This window comes from Lissotriton vulgaris, chromosome 8 (genome assembly GCF_964263255.1).
Source record: "Lissotriton vulgaris chromosome 8, aLisVul1.2, whole genome shotgun sequence".
Classification (NCBI taxonomy): Eukaryota; Metazoa; Chordata; class Amphibia; order Caudata; family Salamandridae; genus Lissotriton; species Lissotriton vulgaris.
Window position 1 is genome coordinate 415,044,760 of NC_141696.1, and position 20,048 is coordinate 415,064,807.

The following is a 20,048-nucleotide window of genomic DNA, read 5'->3' on the forward strand; positions in this document are numbered from 1 at the left end:
TGTGTTCTTTCTCTTTGCTTGGTGGGGCAGTTGCCTGCTAGCCTGGAGAGGGACACCAGCTGATCTCTGTAGCTTATCAATAAATATACATGTTGGACTTGGCCCTTCTGGCAGGTTCACCCCTAAACTTTTTGCTTTTAATGGTGACTTGGAGGTAGTGGAGTAAGGTTGGCCTGCCCTCCCATAGGAATGCATGGGGAATGTCTGTGTCCCTGGTAGTTCCTAATGCGTGAGGTGTGCATGCTTGAATTTGGTATGTGCGAACTCGTGAGAGTGAATGCTTTGCAATTATGTATGTGGCATGATTGTGTCTTGTATACAAATGCCACTTCTAGGAGTTGGCATATTAGTGTAAAATATGCCTGGAGTGTGATTGGCTGGAGCTGGCTGGTGAGCCTGGCTCCAGGAAGGCTGGATGGGTCTGCCCGGTGGTGAGTGGGAGATTAGCATGCTGATGGCTGGGGAGGAGTGCACCTGTGTCCTGAATGAGGCTGGGTTTTCCCCACACAATGCTGGCTACGCCCCCTGTGGTGCGTCTAATGACCCTAGCCCTGCCAGTGAATAGAGTGAGGGCTGAGCACATCAAGGGGTGCTCCAAAACCAGCTGCGACTGGTTTCTCCCCCACCCTGCATCTTAGACAAAGGAATGTACAGTATAAGAAGGGGCTGTGTCCCCTCACAATTTGTTCTTTCTTGATCCTACTTGAGGGGGGCTGCTGCTGCTGCTGCTGCTGGGCCAGGAGGAACCGCCACTTGGACTGCCTCCCTGCCTGGAGGGCCAGTGAGCTGGCCCCTGGCCCAGCCTTGCCCCCCCCCTGCCTTGCTGCATTCCAAGGACTTTCTCTGGACTTGTGCTGTCCTCTAGCGCTGGGAGCGCTGGAACTGCCTCCTAGCGCTTGGAAACGCTTTAATTTTCTGGTTATAGCGCAGGGAGCGCTTTATTTTACCCATAGCGCTCGAGGGCGCTTCACTTGTTCCTCGCCGGTGCCCACCCGGCATTTGGCCTGTTTTTGCCCCTCTCGTGCCCCTGGCAGGTGCCCACTCCGCCAGGGACCTGGTGCCGTTTTTGGGGGCCCGAGCGAGTGCCAATTTCGTTGGATAGTTAAAGTCATCTGGGAGCCTACCCCAGGTTTCATCCGTGAGCCACTTTCCCCCTCCAGGCCGCCGCCATGCCTGCGATGACCCGGAAGTGACCCTGCCAAGGCCCCCAGCAACCTGGAAGTACAGCAGGCCAGGCAGGAAGCGGACGGGAGGCCACCCCGCGCTCCTGCCCAGCAAAGAAGAAACCCGGGTGCAGAGTAGCAGGCGGGGCTCTGGAGGAGAGAGCGCCGCCCTCCCCGAAGCAGAGGAATCCAGAGGAGCCGGCACCGGGGAGGAGAACCAAGCTCCGGCAAAAGAAAGAGACTGCCAGCGTCCCCGCCGCCTCCCGAAGGCAGTCCGGTGAGTGGAGCTGCCCGGGAGGAGCGGGGTTGGTGCGAGGCCGAGGCTCCTGTGGGCATTCGTCTTTGTGGAAGTTGGAGGCTCAAGGCGGCATTCTGTGCAGAGTCCCGAGAGGCTCAAGGGGCACTTGCAGCATCTCAAGTCCCCCAGGGGGGGACTCTCAACAAAGGTGCCCCACGTGTTCGCGGGTCCCCCGTGAGGGACCCCACCGCCCCAGAGAGGCGGCACCGGTTATTGAGAGCCCGAGAGGCTTGTGGGGGCACATTTATCTCTGGGAGCCCCGAGGGGCCCAAGAAGGTGCCAATTGTCTTGAGAGCCCAGAAAGGCTCACAGCGCCACATTGGTTCAGAGCCACGGAGGCTCAGGGCAGCATTTTGTTTATTAGGAGCCCAGAGAGGCTCACAGCCCATATTTAGTTACGAGCCCTGAGAGGCTCAGGAGGGCCATTCTGTTTGGTTAGAGCCACAAGGCTCTTGGGGGACACAAGTGCTTTGCAGAGCCTGAGAGGCTCCAACGTTGTCCCCACCATCATTGCTGTACAGCTGCCCAGCACTTCGTGGGCAGCTGCCACGTTTAGGCCCCGACTCTGGGACACAGGGCGTCCTAGCCTCAACAAGGCCAGAGGGCCTAGGGACAGTCACAGGTGGTGACTTATGTAAGTTTGGCGCAATTGTTCCTTTGCTGCACCTCTGAATGTGTTTTTATACGTCATGTGCCTTGTTCTTACACCTCTGAATGTATTGTTGATGCATCATGTGTTTTCCTTCCTTACACCGCTGAATGTATGTTATGCATCATGTGTTATGTGCTTATACCCCTACTTGTATTGTGATACTTAGGTGGTTGTTCTTGGTAGTACAGGTGGTGCTAGTGAGGTCCTGGTTCCCTGCGTGACCTGTTCCTAAGGTGGTTAGGATTGCGTAGGTGGCACTTAACCTTTACCAGTAGTTACTGGTTGTGTGCTTTATGTCCTATTTTGTGCTACAGTGATTTATATTCCATGTTCTAAGTGCTAATTCTACCTAGTGCTAAGTTCTAAAAGTGCTGATTCCTGACAGTGGTCCATGTGGCCCTGTCTTGTACATATCCCCTGTAAATTCTGCCCGTGCCTGTTGGCACATTGTAAAGGGTGTGTTTTATCTAATGTGTATTGATATAATACAAAGGCTATTTTTATATATAACCTTGTGTGGAGTTTCCTTTGTGGTGGGCCTTGGGTGTTGTTGCTGGGGTGCGTGCGCAAATACTTAACTTACATAGCCTCCAAGTTTAGCCTTGCTGCTCGCGCCACGTTACCTAGAGAGTGAGCAGGGGTTATCTTGGCGTGTACTCCCTTGCCCTGACTTAGGAGTGGTGGTCTCTGACTGACTTTGGTGCAAGCCCTGGCCAGCCAGGGATCCCATTTCTAACAATACATTTCTATTTTATAACTCTTTGGTGGACGTCGTATCTTTTCCCCACAACAGAATTCCTGTGATTCAAGGCTAGTGTTGCTATCGAGTCTCCCAGAGGTGAGGGAACATCACCTGGGAAGTCTGCAAAGAGCTTCTGGAGAAGCCATTGGACTGTAACAGATCTTGTCTACCCTGTTGAAAGAGGGAAGTGTAAGATACCCATGCAGGAAGACACTCGCCAGAGGAACCCGTCTACTGTGCCCAAACGGAAGGGGAATCTCAGAGAAGTAGACTGGTTTAGCAGCTACACCGGAGCTCAGCCAAGCTCTGCAGTGGGCCTCCCTTATCGCTGATGAATCACCAAAGGCACACTGCGCCACAAAAAGGAGGCAAGAGAGCGACACATGAGACAACCAGAGTGCTGGAGTAGACTTCCTGTCTCCCTGATCGCTGCTTAAACCATAACTAACGCTCTGTGCCAATCTAGGATAAGGAGACAGAAAGATAGCATACCTGCATACATGACCTTCACAGACTACGCCTGACACCCAATATCTGTACTGACTCCACAGGTGAGCAGAGGATCAAGAAAAAGTAAAGAATCACTGGCACCAGAAGATGGGCTCTTCGCTTCTCTGAGACGGGGAGCTTCTGGTTTGGGCCTGTTTTTTTTCCATTTGGAGCCTGCAGTAGCACCCACCGACCAGCTGTATTTGCCAGAGCTCTTAAACAACATGGGAGGAAGATGGGCCATTATGCACACACTCCTGAGGGAGGACCTTGCTCAGGAGACCTTGCTGCTGCTATGGGCAGATAACTCCTGCACCCATGAACTTGTGTTCACCAGATTCTGGGACTCTTTCGGCTTTAGGAAAATAAACAATGGTGGTTGCCAGTGTACGTGGCTCTGGAGAAATGGCCTACGAGTCACTGACACAGAAATATGCTTCATCTAATCACATTGAATCTACACCTTTGATATTTATTCGAAGCCTGATACGTTTTTGCCTATTTTCAACGTAGCACCTGTTACAGAATTATGTGTCAACAGTCATATTCCTTTCTGTGCCATTTCCTTTTGGTATAATAAAGCACATTTCTGTTTTATAAAAGATAAGCACTAGGTTACTATCAATATTGCAGGCTATTTGGTAACTGTCGGCCTCAGGGTATCTACTCTCACACTGAAATGATTTGGAATGCTCTATCCTCTACCTTGAGGGACACGTACTGACAGACTGTACTTGGTGTTCAGTCTGCAGTGCCATTGTAGGCAGGCCCCGAGGAAGCAGTGATAAAAGGCATCGGTCACCATGGTTGTGCTTCAGTAACTCTTGTCTGCCTGTGTCCCCTCTTCCCCCAAATGGGTTCTTAAAGTACACCAACATTATTATGGATGTTTTAAATCAAAGGTGCTTCTATATGTGTTTTGAATACACCAACTCCTTTTAAAACCCAACATAAAAATAAACTTGGCTTATCACAAAAATAGAGGGACTATTTACAACTTTGCACTGCTTCGAGTATCTCATTTCAGACTAAACTAATATTAGTCCCTAGCGTCAACAAAACAGGGTTTAACTTCATCTATCATTACAAAAGGACAATGAATTATTATACAGTATTCATTTGTAAATTCTATGCTTAATCAACTAAAACTAACTTCAATTTGAAAGCTACATAGTATTCTATTGAACATGGCCATCGTTGGTTTCCACATGTTAATAACTCATGATATGTATACGTTATTTCCCAAAGCTCATGTGTGCAATATGTAACTCAAAGAGGTTTTGTATTATGTAGGCTAAATAACGCGCATTGAATGCCACAAATCACTCTTATTAATATTACTGTCAACAGAAAAAAAGCATTTAAACAATTTTCACAAAATGTATTATGAGACGAACGCCACTCTACATACATTTGTTGTGAATTTGAACTGTGACATGACTATTAAGCACCTCAAGTGTTTTCTAATATGTTAACGTATTGAAAGTCACACAGCAAAAAGTGTTCTCTCAACAAAGGATGTTGATGAATGTTATAATACGGAAACACTCTTTGACATCTGATGTGGTTTCAGTTTTACATTTATTACAAGCAAAAATCGAAAAAGCCACAGCAATCTCCTAACTGCAGACAAACTTGGAATCGTGTGGTTTACCCACCACAACAATGTTCAGTGTAATCATGTAATTTTAACGAGAACGTTTACTCATGGTTTATGGGTTGTAGATTATTTATTCTGGTATGGTATCCACAGAATATGCATAATGTAGCCGTTGGGTCTGCTACACACTGCAGCCTTGCTGGTGTTTTAAGGCCTGTTGTGTATATATCGAGTCTGACAATTGAGCGAATTTGGACCATTTGTTGCAGTAAATCTCAGTTGTGACAGAGTTACAATTCTTCGATTGTCAACACAAGATAGGATGTTTCGCACACAACGCACACTTTTGCGAAAACTGGGACAAAATATATGAATTACAAAAGTATATTTGGGCAAATGTTAATAATACTTTCAAATAAAAGGTAAGCTGCCAAATAAGCGGTTGCCCTTATCCGTAACATCAAAAATATTCAGGTAAAGGTAGACTGGCAAACAGTGCTTGAGAATATTTGGTGTAAAAAAACATATAACAATGTCACTGGCATAAACAACCCGCTTTGCCACTGTGAGAGGGTGTTTTTATCTTGGCGACCCTGCTAAAACTGTGATTGCTTAAGAAACAGTGCTAAAATGTCAACGCTGAAAAGAAAGGTACACTTTTTTGTATTTCTAGAATTTTTAAGAGCCGGTTGGGCAACTGAAATTCTACTTGGTAGTAACAATACTACAGCATACCATATATGATTGTTCAATTTATCACGTGTCATGCCACTGCCAGACAAATGTTTCTGACCTGGTTGAAACGCAGTACTAACTTGCTAAGCGAAGGGATTTCGCCATTGCCTTCAACAATCTGGGCTTTTAAACATCCTTTCCATTTGACAACTAAATAAGTAATAAAGTACAAGCTCTTTAGATCCATCACCCAGATATACCAACTGTTAAAAGCAGATATAGTTTGGCTTTGTACGCACTTGCGTTGGTGTGGTGTGATAATGGTTGCTGGGAAAAGCTCCCCGTAAATGCGTTCCAGTAGGAATTCATTTCAACTGCGTGCTGCTGAAACTGCATTCATTAGCCTCCTAAAAGTCACGAGATCATGTGATCAGTTTCTCTGTTGTAATTGCTGCTGCGCGTTCCTCGCAGTTTCTGACCGGGCAATCAGTGCAGAAATGGTCAGCAATTAGAGCACTTCACGAGGGTTTCAATTTGATGAGTCAACAGTATATGTTCAGGAACACACATTGAGGTTTCAAGGCGCATTGCGTTCGGATGGAATAACGCGCTGCAGCATTCAAAGCTGATTTCAGATGTATCACTGATGTTTCCTTATAAATTTGAGTATTCTTGTTAAATGTTTTACAACATTCTGTAAGTTTCTTGAAGTTCTATGTCATTTTTTTTTATCCTAAACGCGAGGTCTGGGCACCGCCTAAACGTACATCATAGGATGTGTGCAATTACTTCAGCTGTATTTCGTACGTGTTATTTGTCGAATCGGCCTCGGGTGCCTTAGAAAACATCACAGCTCTTGTAGTCAAACTTAGCCTTAACGTTCCATTAACTTTGTTGTACCGTGGTTATCATGTTAGGTGATGACATATTACAATGTATATTTACTCGCTTTTAACATGAATACAATTACAATCACTTTGGTTCACAAAAGAACTAAACTGCAAACCAAACAATTCCAATAGCATATCCTACGCCGTACTCATATGCATAAAACAACATGACTCAGTGTAGAAATTCAAGAAACTCCCACACGAGCCATGTTGTTGGCATCATCGTATCTAGTGTTATATGTCAGAATATGTACATACTAGTATAAGTGAGCACGCTGATCATACTCGAGTAAAGTGGCTGAATAAAGCGACTCGTGTGCATTGTTTTGATTTCAACCTTTGGTATTCTGCGGTGTCCGTAAGGAGGCGCCAATGCAACTAACGATGGTGTAAGTGCAATAAAACCCCTAACTACCAGTCAATTTACACAAGTTCCTGGTGGGACTGCGCAGCGTCTCATACGCACCAGATCAGCACGATGGAGAGCTCCTTCCGAGGTTCTCCTTTACATTCTAATAGGCAAGCTTGCCCCAAACTGCTAATTTGAAAAGCACCTCTACAGTACTTCCCAATGTTTTCAGACATACAGTAATATCAACTACCCAGCATCTTCTCTTCTGCTACAAATATGTTTGAAATACGTGGGTAAACACGTTACAGAAGATGTACGTGTATGTGGTAAGTATAAAAACTGCGCAGCAACTCCACTCCAGTTATAGTGTTGTGTAAGATGACGCGGTACGCGTTACAACAGTCATGCTTGTCAGGCGTGGTAGGAATAACATTTCCCAGCAACTTCACTTCTGCTAGAGATTGGAAAAATGCATGCGCGAACACAACAAATGCCGTACTTTGTACCTAGCACCATTGATAGCAGCGGCATAAACTAGTAGTCACCCACAAAACACACGCATCCCACAGGAGCCAGGATGCTATGGGGTAATGTTGCAAAATGTGCTTTGGTTTTATCAGCACGGATGATCTATATCGCGACACCTATGCACACCTGTGATGTTAATGACGAATTTAGCACTTTCTCGCAGACAATAAGCAGGGTTTGTCTATTAAATAAGATAAAACATTAACAAACTTTCAGGTGGCCTTGTACATGCACCAAATAAAGGTACTCACCATGTTAACTTCTGAAACCATGTCGATGCTGGCAATGTCTATGTTCATCCCCACAGCAACTGGCGGGCCTGCGGCAAAACGCACTTTCGTCAGATTTACCAGCACAACAACTCACCTTCAGATAACCACGTCTCCCAAAATGTCCCACTCTTACCCCCAAAGTCAGGCCGGAGGCGAATGTCGTAGCCTTTCAGGAGCCTGTCCACAGTTTCCTTTACAAAAGACATGTTCCCGGGGTCGTTGGCACTACAGGGGGAGGAAAGAGAAATGGGCATGAGCCGAGATTTGACATGTTACATATGTCAGCAGCAAGAACAAGATACATAGCCCATGTGTTAGCTTTCCCAGACATCTCAATGCCAAATAGTTCAACAAAGTTACATAGGAAGGATTTGGGAAAACGGTGAGGCGTGATTAAAGGAATCAAGCAGATTCTGAGACGTTAGATTCCTTAGTATCGCTGATGAGTTTGAGAATGGAACCTACATTTTAACAGTGCTCGGAATGTCTACATTTTGAAGCACTGAGAACGGTACATTGGAGACAGGCATTTCTGTAGTCACGACTTGGGCGACGTGCTTCAAAAACCAAACTAGGGCATGGGCACCGCATCTATTTCGGAACAAACAAGAGTATTTTGTGGAGGGAGATGGGAAGAAAATATAGCACCACCGACTGCTTACTGTGGATATCAAGAATCCACCTTATAGGTGGTTCCAACAGGGTCCCCTACCCACACATCATTCCAAAGTCCAATGGAATTCAATTGAAAGTTCACTTGGAATCCTCATCACCATATCGGATGAAAACGAAACCAACCATGGCAAGAAGAGGTATAGAAAAGCAGAGGACCCCACAGATAGTGGTTCCAGAGGCATGACTTGCCCGTGGCAGTGGGTTGGCAGTAATCAGAGTGGGTCCAGTGGCACGGGCAAGTAGGACTGCACGCGCTACTGCTTCTGGGGTAGGAAGTCGGGGTAGGAGTACGGGGTAGAAGAAGGCCTGGCGTCCGGTACCTGTGAGCGCAGCAGAGCAGAAGTAGCAGCAGGGCGGGGGCGCAGAGGAGCCCGGAGAGCCGCCCCCCGCCGGAGCCCCGCATCCCTTCGCAGCCGCCGCCGCCTCCTCCTCCTCCAGCGGCAGCCGGGGCTAGAGTACCCGGAGCAACATTCAGCAGTGACCGCGCTCTGTCGCTTTCCGAGCCGGTCTGGGCTCCCGGCCCACGCGCTGCTTCTACGGATTGAGAGCGCGGGGCCCTCCGGGGAGCGGCCGCATGTCTTCTCTGTGGCTGCGGGCACAGACCTCCCTCTGTGGCCGAGTAAGACCCATGCAGTATGACAGGGGGCACGCTCAGCGATGTACTCTCACGCGCGTCGCTCCATATGCCCCCCGCGCTGAGAGAGAGAGAGAGAGGGAGAAAGCGGGAAGGGATGTGAGGGACTCTGCCGCGCGCCGCCCGCCTTTTCCTAGCGGCCGCCGCCTGCGTGCAGCGCGCGCCTGTTGGAGCGCCGCGGCCGTTGGTGCTTGCGAAGGCTTCTATTGGGCGGGAACGAGTAGACCCCCATCGGCAGCCATGGCCCCAGCTCTAGGCGCAGCCCACTTAGCTCCAGCCCGTACGGAGAGACATCCGACCCCTGGGTCCCCGGGGGATTTATTATTTATTTCAGCTTCCCGTTGTTATGGTGTGATTTACGGTCGGAGCAGGGTGCGCTGCAAGGAGGGGGTCGAGTATGTGCGCCTCGATGACTTTCAGCGGCAAAGGGGAACGGCGGCTAACGGGAGTCCCGCACGCGTGACGCACTTTGGAGTAAGCCCGGCAGTTGGAAGGGGAGGCAGTGAAGGAGGGCTGTCAACCACCTTTGAAGAGAGGGAATGAGGATTACACGGGGAGACACTGACTTCTCAAAGCTTCTTCACACCCTTTAACTACCTAAGCAAACCTCAATACAATTAGATTAAACAAACATGAAAGGAATCTCAGAAATATATTTCAAAACCTCAACCATCATTTAGACCAAGGCACACAGTGTTGCTGGCAATTTGTCATCTTTATTCCATATAAGCGCCTCTTGGCTAAGTCTAATAATTTAGCTTTACCTGGGTGTGCTTCTGTAGATGCAGCCTAGCTCTTGCATTGCCTAAAAATGCCCATGCGTCGAGCTAGTGTTCTAACCGGGTGGCATGTTTCATGGTGTTTGGAGGGAATACCAGACGACTTTTTGTACACAAACCGTTAAGAGGTCTCTCCTCGCACCCCTAGTCAAGTGCAAACACTTCTGCCTCGTATAGGGCTTGTGGAATGACTTTCCCAAAAACTGCACTTGAGATAGGCTCGAGGGAGTAACTCCTGTTGGCGGCGTCAATTATTCTAAGGGGGTTAACACTACAGTTCCCTTTAAGGAGCTTCTCAGTAGAGTAAAGTGAATGTCCCAGTTCAGGTCTAAATTAAACTTCAGACCCAGATATTTATATGAGGCCAAAGTGGTTGATTGTTTAAATACATTGGAACTTAGCCTGTTTTGCCCAGATGATCAATGTTTTTGTTTTGTCCACATTTATAGTCCTATTTTTCTGTTTAGAGTGATCCCCAAGACTGTGAGCTTTCTCTGCAGGCCAACTGGGTTGTAATCTAACAACATTAGATCATCAGCATATATTAAGCATGGAATGGGGTAATTGCCATTTAAAAAAAAATAATGGCAAGTTGATAGTAGGGAAATAGGGGAATATTGTCCAGCGTACAGGTGCACTCAGAGTGATAGTTACCCTCTATCACCACAACAACTGAAACTAAATAGACTATAGTAGAAGGCAACCCCCATTAACCAACAAAAATGCAGTTTTTTTGGATTATAAACGAATCAATTAATTCCTTCTCTATCAGTTTTCCACAAAACTTCATACAACTCGATTCATCATTCAGTTTTCCCAGTACCTCATTTAAAGATTTATTTTATAGGTTTACTGTTACTCTTTAAAATTTTCTTACAAGAAATTCATCATTATCCATATTTAACAAACATTAAAATAATCTGAAAAATAAAGCATTTTTTCTGTACAGTGCAAAGCATCCAATCTTTGTAATTTCAAGACCTCTACGTCCAATGTTTCACATGCAGTACATGCAAAGATAGTTAGAACCAGTAGCTCTACAAGTATCTGCTCTCCCTTATTGAATCTTAGTTTTTTTGAGAGGTTAGTCACCACTATTTGATTGTTATTTCTCTTGTTTACTATTACTATGCTTGGTACAGATTATACTACAGTTGTGGAAGACATGAACAATGGGTGAGAGCACCGCCATAGAAGAAGGCAGCAACAGTAAACCGCTGAACCCTGGACCACTGACACAACTCAGCATACTTGGCTGGCAAGGGGAAATGAATTATCTATACTACTATTATAAAGGAAGAACTTTGAGGCTTTGAGGCGGGTAAACTCGGGAACCGCAGCGCCAATCCACACACCCGATACATCGTTGTAATCCTCAGGGTGTGCAGATGGACATAGGCTATATAAATTAAAAACAAATACGTTATTTAAAAAATATAAGTTAAAAAAAAAGTAGTCCCTTCAAAGTAGCGCCGGCCGCGACGTGCGTGCTGACATCAGGAGCAGCGTACACGAGCGTACTCGTGTCAGAAAAAATATCACCCAGAAGGATTTGGATTGCTTGAAAAAATTGGCTTCTAATTCAGAGTTAAGGTTCACTAAAGTAGACAAGGGTGGCGCTTTAGTAATTATGAATAACTCTATGTACGAGGAGAAAGTTTTTGATCATATCGCAGATGAAAACACATATATGGAGCTGAGTGGAAATCCCACGATGGAATATTCGAAAGCTTTAGGAACTAAACGTCGAAAGAGCCTATGAAATGGGAACCATCAACCTAAAGACAAAAAACTTTCTTACCAAACCAAATATTAAGAGCCCGGTGTTTTATATGATACCAAAAATACATAAGAACTTAATGGATCCACCTTTACGTCCAGATGTCTCTACACGAGGAAGTATCCACGAACCCAGTGGCCAACTCTTAGATACGCATTTACAACCCACAGTAAGAAAAATGAGGACACATGTGAAAGATACAACTGTAACGTTTTTGGATGTTAGAATATCAATCACAGAAAAAGGTTTTGAAACTAACATGTACAGAAAAGAAACCGATAGGAACAACATGTTGTACTTCGCAAGTTTTCACCAACCTAGCTTAAAAAAACACCTACCCTATTCACAGATGACAAGAGCCAAAAGAATCACATCCGACACTACAAAAGTGGAGTCAACATTGGAAGAAATGTCAACAAGATTTTTCAATAGAGGTTACCCAAAGAAAATCATAGAGGATGCAAAAAAAAGAGTTGAAGCAACAGAGAGAAGAGAACTTCTAAAACCAACCCCTAAACGTGAAGAAGCTCGGATCGTAGCTGTATCAAAATACTCTACACAGAGCCATAGTTTTAGGAAAATTATCACCAAACATTGGGCTATACTCAAGCTAGAACGGGATTTTCAAAAATCTTTTGAACAAATACCTCTGTTTGCCTACACTAGAGCTCAAAACTTGGGAGAACTTCTGAAATATCGACCATCTGAAACAAAAACATACAAGGGTACCAAACCGTGTCTAAATTGCGGTAATTGCAACAGCATTATCAAAGGCAATAAAATAAATCACCCCATGAAAGGGCACGAGATTAAAGTGAGGGTTAATGCGACATGTGATACGAGTAATGTAATTTATCCATGCGGAAAATTGTACATTGGGAAAACTGAAAGACGCATAAAGACAAGATTAACAGAACACAAGTCAAACATCCGCATGAAAAATACCAAATCGTCAATAGCCACACATTTCATGGAGGCGCAGCATAATATCTCTCAACTGAAATTCATGATACTGGAGATAGTGGAAAAGACTGAAGAAAGAGAAAACACCAAATATATGCTACAACGAGAACATTTTTGGATCCATAAACTTTGTACACAGAGTCCGAATGGGCTCAATGAACGCATGGAACTGTCCTGTTATCTGTAAATACCTACTGTTCATTTTCCTTGATCTGAAAGGGGACCTTGCTTGTTGGATTTTTTATTTTTGTTTCTATCTGTATTGTCAAAAAGTAAATGACTGTGTTACCATTTCACCCCACATCAAGCATACTCTTTCTCATACTGAGATAGCACACCAGAGCCGTCACGGTTTACACTTTAGATATTCAGGGTTCGAACCACCCCGTATTTATTTTATTTTTGCCATTTATACACTGGATTTATTAGCCCTAGTTTCACGTAATGATGAAGAGAGATTTATCTTTTAGAGGATCATCCAAGGCGAATATTTAATTTGGGACATATACTTATGTTAATGTCTAGAAACGAAGTATTTCTTTTAGCTCGATAGATCACATGACCGGAACATCACCCAATAGTTGTTACCGTTGTTTGGTTAAATGGAGAATGATCGTAATGCAGGTCGTCAGAAGTTTGGCGGGAAGCAAGTTGTAGAGATGCCGATATACTGAACATCAGGTTAGTTTGGGAACGGAGTGTTATTTGGTCGTTGTGTGCTTCAAAGCTAGGGAGAATTTGGATAGTTTTGAATCTAATAGTTCGTATATTTCTCCTTTACAGTTATTTGAACCCGAAGTTTGATGTTGTTAAAACACGACACGTAAGTGACACAGGAGTGGTTGTACTTTGTTATGCTGCCACGGGTGTATAAGGTTCCAATGGTGATGCCGGTGATAAACGCACAAGACATGTTTTTGTTCCACTTTTGGTTATTTACATAGAAACACCCTAGTTTAAACAGTAACACTTGTCACAAATAGACACACACAGAACATTTACTTATTATCTTCATTTTTTTGTTTGTAGTGTTTATTCCCTGATGAAGGGCGTTATGAGCACGCCCGAAATGCATTGGAGCCGAAAGTAACTCTGTCGCTGGTATAAATATGGCATACAATACAGAATGATCAAAATGTCAAGTATACTGAAAAAAGATATGAAAGAAGAATAAAACAATTCAAAAAAGGAACTTATGTTTGGAATCCTCATTTCATACTGAGGAAACGGTGTGCCCAGAGGGATGTCTTTAGTGTCTCATTAAAGACACGTGTTGTGAATATAATTAGGCGTCCAGGGACGTGGTCGCCACCTACGGAGCACCTATAACAGCCACAAGTCTTTGGATAATACTTGTCAGCTGTGCACTAACCTCTATTTCTAATTCGCGACGTGCGTGCTGACATCAGGAGCGGGGTACACGAGCGCGAGGAGCGGCGGAGATCAGCGTGGGGAGTAGCGGCGGAGATCAACACGGGGAGGAGCAGTGACGAGGAGCGGCGGAGATCAGCGCGGGAAGGAGCAGTGATGAGCGGAGGAGCCGTGGACATGAGCGGGGGACAGGCGGTGAGGATCGGCGGGCAGGCAGTGAGGAGCGGCGGCGGGGAGGAGCGGTGAGCGGCGGATGAGGTTGGGTGCCAAGTAAGCAGTAAGCAAAGCAAACGAGAGGGAGGAGCGGCGGCGGGGAGAAGCGGTGAGCGAGCCACAGGTACCAAACGGGCCATTACAAGAGGAAAAAGTGACGTGGGCAGTGACATGGGCAGGTACCAAACGGGGCATTACAGGAAGAAAAAGAAACGTGTGCAGGTTACAAAAGCGTACAAAGTGAAGCGTTCAGCTTCAAGCTAAAATGACAATCGGGAGAAGGTACCAAACGGGGCATTACATGAGGAAAAAGTGACATGGGCAGTAACGTGGGCAGGTTACAAAAGCGTACAGAGTAAACATAGAGGCATAATACTGCACAACGTCAGGGCGGGTGGGGGCTCTGAGCCATGATTGCTCCCGGACAACGTCGGGACGGGCTGCTAGTGAAATAATAAAAGGACTGCGCAGGAGGAAGGGGCCAGGTCAGGTCTGTTGGAAAGTGGGTCATTAGTAGTGGTACAGATGTATCTACCACTGGCAATAAGGTCACTAACATGGTCTAGTGCTCACTATAGGTCTCCATAAATTATTCCCATGCTCAACCCATGGTAGCTTTGCTGCCAGCAGGCAGGTTTAATTTGGGAGACAGGTATGTAGAGCATTTAAAAACAATAATTCTGTAAATGATTATGACACAACACACAATAAAAATCCCAAACCAATACATACAAATAGGAAATATATTTATCTTTGAAATGACACCAAAATGACCAACATCTAATGTAGGGAACTGGGTATTTGATTTTTAAAGAATTTCCACTTTATAGTGCTTAAAAGTTTCTAGAGCCACTTTTGGACATCTGGTCGGGCTTGCTCGGGACAAAGTGAAAGTTTCAGGTCAACTGTGATGAATCCCTGACCTGATACAATAAGCGGGAAGCCCCGGTCACCATTTTACCTTTGCACGTAGCAATTTTTCTGGAGCTTTTTCCCAAAAGTTCTCCAAAATTCAGGAGGTGTTTCCTGAAGATGTCCTTGTGGGTTCAAAGTGTCCAAAGCATAAAATCCAAGGGCCTGGAATCTCCTGGATGGTCCTTGGAAGGTTGGGACCATAATTCCCAAATCCGTGCCAAATCCTTAAAAGTCCGCTTGACTCATTCCAGGCATGGGACTCTTGGTGGTGGTGATGCAGGTGAGTGCTGTTAACCAGTAGCTTCCAGGGAATCCACTTGTTAATCCTTTAGAAGCAAAGTACATCCACAGGGCTGTAGTTCCAGATAGTGCAGCAGGCGCAGTCAGTCAGAATGCAGGGCCTGGGGGTGCAAATCAAGTTTCCAGTAAGGCAATCCTTCTTCTCTTAGATTTAAGCAGCAGATCTGAGTGGCTCTTCACCTCTCAAATATTTATTCAGTGTTCTCTGGGGTCAAACAGGAGATCACTCCTCTCCAATGAGGTGCAAGGCAACACCCCAGAGCGTTCCAACTTCCTCCAAAGTGTGCATATTCTTGTCCCAAAAAGCACTATTCATCCAAAATTATTGATGGCTGAAATCTCAGTAGACGAACAAGAACTATTTAAACCAACCCACCAGTGAAGCTCATTTTCATAGCTCTACTCCCCCTGACATCTGCAGAATTCTTCCTTTAGCCTGTTCTGTGGCTGGGTCAGAGGGGATGCGGGTAGGTAGGCCTGACTTTCCCTGGCTGTCTTGCTCCCCTTTGAACCTCATTTTAAGGTAAGGTATACATTTATTTGCACAGTTAATAAAAAACCGTTGCAAAATACCAACATAATGGAAAGAAAAGAACACAATTTGTATACATTTACAACGCATTCCTTCATAATTATTAATTTTAAAAGCTTCTAAAAAATAACAGAATGAGATTTTTAAAATGAAGCAGCTTTAACAGCGAAATGTATAATTTCTGTCCAATTGCTGCCACAGCATTCCAGACCATCCAACTAAGCTTTTGCCGACATTGACAAGCCCTTCTGACCTTGGCGAATCACCCCTCTTTTCCGTATAACATGCCCTCAGGTACTGTACTGTCCAATCTCCGCGTAATGCAGATATAAAAGTTAATTTCTTTGAGGGGAATTTCTTGAGTGAGCCTCAGGACATTTGCCTTTGTGTTCCCCACATACATTCCTTAGTTCTCCATTTCAGGCATTTTACTATCACACAATTTCAGATACTTCACCAGGCTGCAATCAGTTGTGGATCATTCGGTGCAAAGCATGCCAGTAGAGCTTGCCTCCTTGTGCGAATCCCCCGCTGAATAAAGTATTGTTTCCGTCCTTTAAGCAGTTTTTTGCAGGAGCACAGTAAATGCAGCAGATCTTCCGATGTTGAACCACATAAGCGGCACGCAGTGTCCGCTCTCTCTCTTAACCAGGGAGGAAGATGTTGACTGCAGGGTAACAGCCCCAGTCTGTACTTCATGAAAGCAATTTTTATATTCTTGTCATACCCCAGATTGAAATAGGCTTGGGCGGCCGACTCCGTATATGTCTTTAATGTCATCCAGCCATGGGCCCTTTTTGTCAATGTGGCCTTTTCCTCCAACAAGGAAAGATGTTTCACTGTTTTCCACACTAGTTTTTAGAAAATAATAGTGGTTGTTGATGTTTCCCAAAGCTGACATAGGCCCAACCCATTTAAACTGCTATAAAGATATTCCGCGGCAGGTGATTTGGAATGTTGATCTATCTCCTTCCATAGCTGTTCATTTAGTGTACCATGTGGAGCTTTTCGTACCTTGTCCCATGCAATGATGAATGCTCGTTGCCTTGCAACTGTTTGTTTTTGAAGACTGATTTCAAGCCTAATTTGTGCAGATGAGGTGTGTTTGGGCAGCCCGAAGATGATCCTATATACAGTTGTTACTACAGCGTCAAGTATTTTAGCGTCTCTGCCTTTCTGAGCTTCACTGTCATAGGTGATTGTTGGCAGCAGTTTTGCCCGACTTACTTCAATCAAAGGGAGGATCGATGGCCCCGTCAACTCTGAATTTAGTGTTTTTAAAGTGAAAGCCAGTATTAGGCCTTTGCGTCTAATGCTATTCTTCTGTGATGGAAAGCGACCCCTGCTATCCTGCTTCATGCCCAGGTATTTGTATTCCGCTGTATCCTCAATTTTAGTTTCCCCCCAAAACCAGGTTCCAGGTTGTCTCCTTTTTTCCTTGATTATCATGGTTCTCTTTTTAGCCAAGTTGATCGTTAGGTCATTTGTTTGAGAGAATCCTGAGTTCCCTTTAGGAGACGTTGTAGCCCCACTTTTGTTTTACTAATCAGGACTATGTCATCCGCATACAAGAGGCAAGGTATCAAAATATCTCCTAGTTTTGGGGCATGTGAGTTGCAGCTGATCAGTAGTGGTACTAAGTCAGCTATATATAAGTAGAAGAGAGTCGGCGCTAAGACGCAACCTTGTTTCAGCCCTTTAACCGTTGGGATGCGCCTCAACAAGAAAGTTCCGTCACTCAACTTCACCTGCAGCCATGTGTCCGTGTGCAAGTTTATTAGCAAATTTAATAAGGGCTGTGGCAGCCCCCATCTGTGCAGCTTGGACAATAATTTAGTGCGATTGACATAATCAAATGTGGCCTTATAGTCAATAAAACATGTATAGAGATGTCGTGTGTCTTCAGCCTTGTCCATGAGCATTGCCATGCTTAGAATGTTGGTTGTAGTCCCGACTGATTTTCCAAATCCACTTTGTTGTAAAGGGATTGCAGATTTGTCTGTGGCCCATGCCTGGAGATCTTCTAATAACATACCAGCAAAATATTTTGCCTCATTGTCTGATAAAGCCACTAGTCAATTGTTTTGTGGGACCGACTTTTCACCAGATTTGAAAATTGGGGAAATGATTGACCCTTTCCAAGATTTAGGCAGGGTGTTTAGCATCCTAATTTCTCTAAACAGTGGTTCCAGTGCTTCTGCCCAGTAGGTTGCCTACTGTTTGTATAAAGCTGGTGGTATTCCATTTGGGCCAAGCGCCGTTCCCTTCTACCCTTGCCTATCTGCTGTTTAATTGCTGTTGCATGAGTTATTTGCAATTCCTCAGGTGATAAGCCTCCCCTTCTATTCCCAGAGTCAACCGTGTTGCATTCCACCTCCTCCTTATTGGTTATGTGGCAGTCTAGTACTTTTTGACTATTTGGATCCTGTTCACTGAGCTCACTCTTTTGTTGGAAGTGGGAACTTAGATAGTTGACCCAATCTTCCTCTGCAATGTTTGAGGAGATGCCATCATGATTTTGGTGGATGAATTGATTTATAGTATTCCAGAAACTGGCGCTATTATTATGTTTAACGTTAGCAAATATTTTTACCCAGAATTCCTCCTCCATGGCTCTGTTGACATTCCTTTTCAGTTTTTTCAGATCTGCCCTTTGTCTGCGTAGTAATTCCAGTTGATTTTTGTCATTCGGCTTGTGCCGGAGGTGTCTCAAAGATCGATGGATATGTTTTTTGGAAGCTTGATTTCTTGCTTTGAAGAAATCAATATAGGTTTCGTGCACTGAACCTTTGCTGGTTAAATGGTTTGATCTTAGACAAATATAGTTCCATCATTGTTAGGAAGTTTAGCCATTTCTGAACTTCCCCTCTTCCAGCTCTGGCATTAAAGTGCTGTTTAGCATTTTCCTGCATCTTGCTGCCAGCAGCTAACTTAATTTTTATTCTTTTTGAGTCGATTGTGGTATCTGCCCCCTGTGGCACCCGGCAGCATTCAAATGCTGGTGTGATGGTCCTTAGCTCTATTTCCTGCAGCCGATGATCGCTGTCACCTTTATTGCCTAACCGAAACAATGTAATTTGTTGAAACAAACATAGGGAGACAAAGGTATAGTCCAGTATTGCGCTTGTTCTGTTAGAGCTGAACAAAGTAACTGGAGGGTTATCTTCAGCTGTCCTACCATTTAATGCCCTTAGATTGTGGTGTTCCAGCTCCTCCAAAGTTGATTGCCCTGACTTTGTTTGTTTGCCCAGTTGTACTTCTCCTTGCGGTGGGATGTTCCAAATTGTGTTTTGCTGGAGTATTTCTTCATCCATGGAGAAACCTATTAAATTATAGTTTAAGTCCCCGGTGAGGATGAGGTCAGCATTAGGGCCTTCTCTTATGCACGTTTCCACAAAACTGCAGATTTCCTTAGTTAGTTTAATTTTATTTTTTGGTTGGATGTACACATTTATTATTGTGATGTTGCTGTTCCTTGTGTTTGTTTCTGATGGAAAGGATACGGTTACAGCTAATGATGATTGAGTTATAGGACCACAAGTGCGGGCAGTGTGAGTAATTGTGTTTGCAACATATATGACTAAACCTCCTTGCAGGCGGCTAAATTTTGCCGTCTTCATTGCTCCTTTGTAGAAACGTAAAAAACCTTGGAGATGTTGTGGCTCCAATGCCCAGGTTTCTTGCAGAGTTACTATATTGAACGCCCTGACATAGGTAACAAATTCCAGATCTGCTATTTTATTAAGGAGCCCATTTACATTCCAGGAGCAAAGCCGTACTAATCTCTTTACGTTGGCCCTCTGAGAGGAGCAGAGATCTCATCAATCCTTTTTATTATTTATGGTTTTCAAGATCCAGCTTGTATCAATTTCCCGTTCCCGAAAGGTAAGGGGATTATGACAAATTCTCGGTCCCTCCAGTTGTTGTACTATGTCCATGTTGCAGTGCCTATTGCTCCTTTTAGAACCAACATGACTTTTTTATTTCCAGTCCCCTCAGATCCCCTTGTAAGCTGTGGGTTTAACGGATCTGGATAGTCTGGTTTGGTGTACGGAGCAATGATTATCCCCTAAGACTTTAAAATCGCACTGCCCAGGAGAATTTTATGTACAGTTATTGAGGTGGTCCATATTGCTCTTGTTTTTTCTCCTGCCGAGTGATCCATACCTTTAATGAACTCTATTGATTCCAGGTCTGTCTTCCTTATCTCTGACAGAGAGATTGT

General features: G+C 44.7%; 1 protein-coding gene across 2 annotated transcripts in view; it reads right to left on the reverse strand.

The window, feature by feature from the left end:
• The window catches only part of GABRB3 (gamma-aminobutyric acid type A receptor subunit beta3), a 1,175,948-nt gene that overhangs the window by 595,038 nt on the left and 560,862 nt on the right, over positions 1–20,048 (reverse strand). The window contains exons 1-3 of one of the 2 annotated variants that reach the window (XM_086934181.1): positions 8,657–9,049; positions 7,795–7,886; positions 7,641–7,708 (exon numbers count right to left, since the gene is read on the reverse strand). In XM_086934181.1, coding sequence (XP_086790307.1) covers positions 7,641–7,708; positions 7,795–7,886; positions 8,657–8,739 — 243 coding nt within the window. In that variant the 5' untranslated portion in view covers positions 8,740–9,049. Of the gene's footprint in view, positions 1–7,640; positions 7,709–7,794; positions 7,887–8,656; positions 9,050–20,048 lie in introns of those variants that run through there. The other variant, XM_086934180.1, reaches the window with a different exon arrangement.